This window comes from Geospiza fortis, unplaced genomic scaffold, assembly GCF_000277835.1.
Source record: "Geospiza fortis unplaced genomic scaffold, GeoFor_1.0 scaffold40, whole genome shotgun sequence".
Classification (NCBI taxonomy): Eukaryota; Metazoa; Chordata; class Aves; order Passeriformes; family Thraupidae; genus Geospiza; species Geospiza fortis.
In genome coordinates, this window is record NW_005054297.1 from 28870276 (window position 1) to 28877599 (window position 7324).

General features: G+C 37.5%; 1 protein-coding gene across 1 annotated transcript in view; it reads right to left on the minus strand.

Moving 5' to 3' along the window:
- LRAT (lecithin retinol acyltransferase) overlaps nucleotides 1-7238 on the minus strand; it is a 63353-nt gene extending 56115 nt beyond the window's left edge. Inside the window, exons 1-7 of the mRNA XM_031066405.1 lie at nucleotides 7136-7238; nucleotides 6716-6785; nucleotides 5925-6055; nucleotides 4162-4250; nucleotides 2905-3004; nucleotides 1684-1727; nucleotides 436-513 (exon numbers count right to left, since the gene is read on the minus strand). Of these exons, the coding sequence (XP_030922265.1) occupies nucleotides 436-513; nucleotides 1684-1727; nucleotides 2905-3004; nucleotides 4162-4250; nucleotides 5925-6055; nucleotides 6716-6785; nucleotides 7136-7171 (548 nt within the window). The 5' untranslated portion in view covers nucleotides 7172-7238. The remainder of the gene's footprint in view (nucleotides 1-435; nucleotides 514-1683; nucleotides 1728-2904; nucleotides 3005-4161; nucleotides 4251-5924; nucleotides 6056-6715; nucleotides 6786-7135) is intronic.
- Between the last annotated feature and the right edge of the window lie 86 nt (nucleotides 7239-7324).

Genomic DNA, 7324 nt, shown 5'->3' on the forward strand with positions numbered 1-7324 from the left:
ATGTCAAATTTTTGACTGACCAGCAAGCATCTCTGATCTAACTGAAGACTATTGTAACAGCATCCAAACATCAATATTGTCCTTTCCAATACAATCATACATGAAAGTCAATATTAAATCTTTTCAAAAAGCAGAGGATAGAGAAGCAAACGGGAAAAAAGTTTTAAAGGGGGAAAAAAATAATCAAATTGCTAATTTGTTTTTCAAAATCTGCTGAAGTTAACAAAAGAAAGACCCTGTCTGACCAAAAAGGAAAACTTCAAAAGGGAAAACAGAACTTGTAGAAAAGTAACACTGAGGTGGCGAAATATCAAGAGACCCATATTGTGTCCCCAAAAAGAGAAAGGTAGAAGCAGTTTTCACAACACAGATACAAGCAGAAAACCTCATCTTTGGTCCACTACAAACATCCATGCTGGTATCTAGTTTACCTACCAGTCTGGTACTGTGTGCCAATCAGTGAATATTCCACCTGTACACTGAGCACCACATTCAATGAGATGACCTGCAAGACTGGGAAAATGGCATTAAAGTAACTAAGTATAATGCAAAATCAATTTTTACAAATCCAGCTTTAAAATACAATGGAAATAGAGTTAAATTTAAAAAAACATGCTATTTTCCTCCACAAGTATCTAATACAACTATGAATTATACACTAAGCATAACAAGGGATCCTGAAAGATGAATACAGTGTTTAAACGACAAATTCTTGCAAGAATTTTCCTACAAAAAATGAATACCTAGAAGATTACCTCACACCTAAAACCAAGTTTTCCTAGTAATTTCAAATCTTGATCGAAATTCAGTATCTTACTAGTCTGCGCTGTGTGTCTCTAAATAGACAAAGACCATTTTTAAATGAAGAGACAAAAAAAATTCAAAAATTCACCTCCACATATTATGTATTCACTACAGTGAATTATTATAATTATGTACTACTATTTTCCAATTTTGATTGTGATAGACCATAACTATTCAACAGAATTATGGGGAAAATCTTCATCTCTATAATCCCCAACTCAGTGGAGCCTGAATGAATTTCTCTCCACATTTTTCCTCAAGCAGAAGTTCAAGAACACTAATACTAGAGTTTGCTCGGGCTAAGTAATCACTCTTTAATGAGTACTTCAATTCAGATAAATTATGTACAACATTAAATTACGTGGCATAATTCTACTCCTTTCTGAACCACATTCCTAACCCTAGGACTACAACAAGGATTTGTACATGGGAGCACTGACACTGAACTTCAATAAAATCATACCAGGATGCTGCCTTCTGACCAAACCTGCGTTTGTGCATCCTTCAGAGTAAGCCCTGCAACCACCCCAATTATCATCAGTGGCAGCCAAACAGAAAAACCTGGGAATCAGTGGCCTGTACTATAAGATTTTATCTCTGAACACAAAATGAACAGCAAGAGAAAATTAAGCTGTTAAATGACATCATTCAACCCTTTCTTTTCTTGTCTTTTTTAAGCTGGTTCCAGAACGAAGTCTTAATTTCAATTCCAAGTAAGAGTAGTAAGTGAGCATTGAAAAAGAACTCAAAACCTAACAAAAACATGCAAATAAATTAATGAAATGATAATATGAAAAATTAGTATGTGCTGAAAAAGCTGATACCTTGACATTATGATATGAAATATAGATTTACCCCATTTCTTCTTATATCATTTACCTTCCTGCAGCTAGCAAGTCATAGTCATCCCTATTCCAGCCAAACTAGAAGAAAAACACAAGTATTTTAAATGCACAAAAGTTTCATACAGTACAAAAAACTGCACACAGTGTGTTCATTGCTTTGAATAACAATACATTGGATGTATTTTAAATCTAAATAACAATAATTGGCAGGCACTGTACATGGATTTGAGTTCCTATACAGCAAATCAGCAAAAAAACCCTTCTGACACACTTCAGTTTTGCTCCTATTGATACACCACAACAAATTTAAACTCTGAAAGTCATACCCTCTTCAAAAAAACTGGAAGGGCAACATCCATATTACTTAAAACTTCACAACCTAGAGGTTTAAAAGTATAGTACCTATCTTGTGTCACGTGAACAAACCACTATGTGTCTTCAAATTCTGAAAATTATCAACTCCTGGAGTACTACCAGTCACCCTCAAAAACTGGAAGTATGCCTTCTGTTTAATTAGAAATTTTAGCTAGTATCTTTTCCCTGAGTTCAACCTGCAAGCAACACAGTGATTGTTCCTTATATAGCACTTTACAGAAATCTTCCTAAAACCTTTCCTAAATAAATTAGGTAAGGTCTCTCTGGAGTAGGTAATACACACTGACAGTTGTTATTTTGAGAATGTAAACAACTAGGAATAAAATAAGAAGTCATAATGGAAATTATAAGTGGAAACTCCAGAAAACTACCATGCTTGTATAATTTTTTGAATTTCAAGGAATTTCAGAAATGCTGCATTGAAACTTGACTACTTCAAACAAAACTGCTTACCCACTGCCCTCAAAACCCCAGTGTTTTAAACCACCTCACATGCTACCCCCCAGCCAGAGTGAGCTCTACTACTGACACTTTGTGGTAAAGAAAAATATACTTGCACACCAAACTTAGTAGAAAGGCAAGGGAAAAAAAACCCAAAACAAATGGTAAGAGTGAAATACTGGTGAAAGAGGCTAAGACTTCCTAAATTTCCCCATGCTTTCTAGCTCAATGGTATACAAGTTAACAAATACGCCTGCTATCAGTTTAGGAGAAGCGGAAGCTGACAACTTTTCATGCACATAAGAAAAAAAATACAGATGCTCGTTATTTTTAATTTAGTATAGCTACATTTTCATAATGGACAAAAATTGTCTGACAATGATTGCTGACTATTCACTCACATATATTTATCAGCATTTGGAAATTAACTTGTACTTACAGAATGAATGAGTGGTCCCAATACAATCCCGCTGTCGACACATCTGCCCGTCACAACAATATCAGCCCCAAGGTCTAGAGCTCTACTTATTGGTCTTGCTCTAAAAATGACAAAACACAGCAGTAAGTACTTTCATCTTTTAAAGCATCATTTAAAAAACAGTTCCCTGACACAGGTTAAAAATCACTTAAAAATTGCATACAAAATCAATAAAATCTACTTCAACAATCAACTTCTCATTAGGTATGCACATGAAGAGTATTTTAAAGAGCAGTCATCAGGGCACTATCAAATTCAGATACCCAAATAACATAACTGGAACACTTCTCTTTACATCTACAGAAACTTTCTTGAATAAAATGCAGAGTGGAACATTTCTATCATCAATTACAGAAAAGAGTGTTTTTCAGACATTCATTAACCATTTGATTTTTAGATGAGTGTATAAAGATGAACATTCTTCAGGGACAAAGCCTGGTGACTTAGCCCTCCAATTTTAAATCTTTTGGGTCAATTACCTAAGTGATTTAAAAACTCACAATATTGTCCAACTTCAAGAACACTGAGCAAGAACAGGATCACCAACATCATCAACTGGAAGGGATGTATGTGACCACTGCCTCATTTATCAGTCATCTCCCTTTACTAGACCTGACTAACATTGATTCATCTGAAGTGGATGGTGACAATGAAAATGCAACTTCACAAAGAGGTAGCTAGAATACCTGCATTGACAGACTTATGGAAACCCTAAGCATCATAAAGGAGGGAAGGGAGATCTTTCAAAACAAGTGACCATCCTGAAAAACTGGCTTCCAAAATTTCAAGAGTACAAAGCCTAACACAGAGTTCAGCGCAACGTAACAGAACCTCCTACAGCACTGACTACATCCCAGTACTTGAACTCCTTGTTTGCACTTCTCTAGTGACAACACAGTAAACTATTCCATTCTGCATCGGAATACTCAGCATATGAAAAAGCATTTTTGCAATTATTGTAATTGAACTAACACTGGTATGGCTTCAACTAAAACCTGATGGTTCACAGATGGTGTATTGCTAAGAAGTCATAACTTCCAAGGTTATAACTAAAACTTACTTACAAGTTACAAACAAATTTTTTTTCAGGTTGCCTGAATAATTCAAAGGTGAACCTCATCTATTAAGTGGTTCTAACTGCAAAGCAAAACAAATTCCTGCATTCAGTGTGTTAAAATTAGTTGTTCATAATAAATACACCTTGCTAAAATAACTCACCCAAGATACACATTCATGCTGTGAATATTCTCTGGAAATTGTCTGCCACTCTCTAAATCGGTGATACCAGCTCCTTTTAAGTTCTCTTTCTGTTAGAAAATAAGCAGAACACACAAACTATGAATATTTTGAAGTTTCTACTGTAAGCCTCTCATTTAGTATCAAACAACAGATCCACTACATAGCAACTCTAAGCCAAGTATAATTATTAAAACTATTAACAATACCAATCAGTTGAATGGCTAAAAGCCTTAGATACACTTTTAACCACAACTTTTCCAGCATGCAGAAAATTAAGTTAGTCTTTAAAAAATGTAATGTTCATTTATATATGACCAACAGCAACAAACTGGGGTATTTCCTGGCCTTTAAACGGCCTTTAATTGCTGTAGGACTAAATAAATCAAACCCTGCAAACAGAAATGTATCTGCCACATCTGCAATGGTGTCATGGCCAGAGAACAAGATTAATCCTGCAGCTTCATAGGGTACTTAGAATAAGCTGTGTTTCCAGAAAAGAAGGGGCGAGGGGAGGGTGTGGTTTTGACCATGAATTAGGCATTAGTTTGGCAAACTAGTGGATTGAGGGGACAGTGAATGCGTAGACACAACATCCACACAAACTGTAAGTACTAATTTACAGGTGGGATCTCTAGTATGAGGGGAAAAAAGCCAAACTTCCACTCTGAACTAATCTGGTATTCTAAATGATTGAAATACTCCAAACCACAAGTAACATTTACCATGTTTCATGTATCAACAGTAGAAGTTGTCTGTAGACCATAAAAGTTGTGTCTTTTTGTTTCTGTAGGTTATGTACTGGCAACAGCACAGAAAACAATGCATTTCAGATCAGACATGTCCATAACAAGCTCAAATAACAACCACTGTTGCACCAGTAATGAAATTCTGGCCCACAGACAGTCATTTCAGCAGGGCAGGGCAGAAGTTTCTTAAAAGGAACTCCAAGCACCACACATAACTTGCAAATAAAGGATCTTACTTGACGATCTTCCACATTCAAGAGTATGCAAGGGGTAACAGATCCTACGCAGATAAATAATTTTCCAAGTTACAGGCAGAGATTTAACCACAGTGCAAACCTCTCCTCTCTTAACTACTATTGTGTACAAACTCTTTTCCCAGTAGCTTTTCAGGTATGGCCAACATTTTTTTGCAGATTTCACAGATAAAGTATAATTCTCTAAGTAAAAAAAAATCCCACGTATTTAATCTTTTTTTTTTTATATTTAAACTTCAATCCTCTCCCTTAACATTACCTTACAGGCTGTAAATGAATTACTTAAAACCAGAAAACCAACTATCTATAAACAGAGTACCATCAGGAAATGCCTGTAAACCACTAAAAAAGCTAGAAGGGATAAACATTTGACTGTGTGGTAGCTACACCACACTCAGAATTAACCAGCATGATTACCTAGTTTAGACAGAAGCAGTAAATAACAGCATGTAATAGCTTCTCCTGAAGAGCAGGCAGACCTTATAGCAGATTCACATTTTGCTTCAAAAAGCTAAACAGAAGATGCAGAACCTTATAAAATTCACCCCCAATATATACCAAACAGCAGACGTGCTAAGAATTATATTTATGCACTAAAAAACACCTAAAAGATAATTAAGAACAATGTTTCTGATAGCAGAAGACTACTGCATAGAGACACACAAGGTTCCTGCAGAACAGTAAATGCCACCTTCATGCTATACAGACTTGAGCTACTAAGGCTTAAAACAAAGTGAAATACCTCACTCATCAGATCATCTCCAGCAACAACAGCTATTTTCAAATCAACATCTGCTTTCTTTGCCACCTCCTGAAGGGCAGCTGCACAAGCAAGTGGATTAATTCCACCAGCATTACTGATGATACGAACACCTAATAGAAAAAAACAGGCAAATAAAGTTCAGCAGCATCAATAATCAATCACCTGTACTTTAAAAAGTATGCTGGAGCACAAGCAAGGTATCACCTTAGCAAGGTAACAAACATTCAGTCAAGCAAAATACGAAAACCACATTAAAAGAAAACCACATTTAACCTGTGAAAGGATCAGAAAAAGCCAGTACAAAATTGTTTAGAGAAAAATAACTGCTATAGATACTTCTCATCTATCCTTTATGAATGGAAGGAGAAAGTGACCAGAAAGACACACATAATGAGGCAGACACCATCAAACACCTCCAACAGGAACAGTAATAGACACTGTGAAGCTTTACTAATGTAAACAAAAAAAAAAAAACAGTGGAAAATCATACTGTAGAACTATGTAACCACACTGTAGAACTATGTGGGAATTTTGAAAAACTTAAACTACCTTGAAAACATCTAGCTCTCACGTTTTAAAGAAGATCTGTAAAGCAATCTATCATTCACAGACTGATGCTCTCTTGCAAGCCCCCTTTAGGTACTGCAAGGTGCTATAAGATCTTCCCAGAGCCTTCTCCCCTCGAGACTGAACAGCCTCAACTCTGTCAGCCTGCTTTCCTAAGCAGGTGTACTGAAATAACACACAAACTCTTACAAGGAGTAACATACCTTTCCTGTGAATATCGTTTATATAGGGAGCCACAGCAGTGGAGACAAAATCCGGAGTGTAACCTAAAACCTAAAATAATAAAGAGCTGTAACAGTTTCTTACGGGTAGGTCAACCCAACCCCTCTCCTTGGTTAACACAGAAAACAAGGAAGAACAACTTTCTCGCTAATAATACCATCGTTTGGGTAACGGGATAGGAAACTACACGAACACTTTCACCAGATGAAACTGAACAGATGCAAATAAATACATGCGAGTAAAAAGTATACTTAAGAAACCGTGTCCCCGTAACCAGGTATGTATTAAACAGGTTTCGGGCGCGATTTGCGCTGAAGGAGAGCTCGGGAGGTCGCAAAGTACCGGAGCGCACCCGCCCCGCCGAGCCCAGCACGCTGGGGCCGGACACCGGCGCTACTTACGGGAGAGCGGGCCTTGGCGGCCGTCAGCAGCGACATGGTGATCTCAGAGAGGTAATCGAAGACGAGGAAATCCAGCTTCCCTCCGTACAGCAGCTGCGGCACTGCCGGGGCAGGCAAGAAGGCACCATCAGCTCGGGGCACCCCGGTGCCCACCCCTAGCCCCGGAGCCGGCCCCGCCCGGGCGTGCGG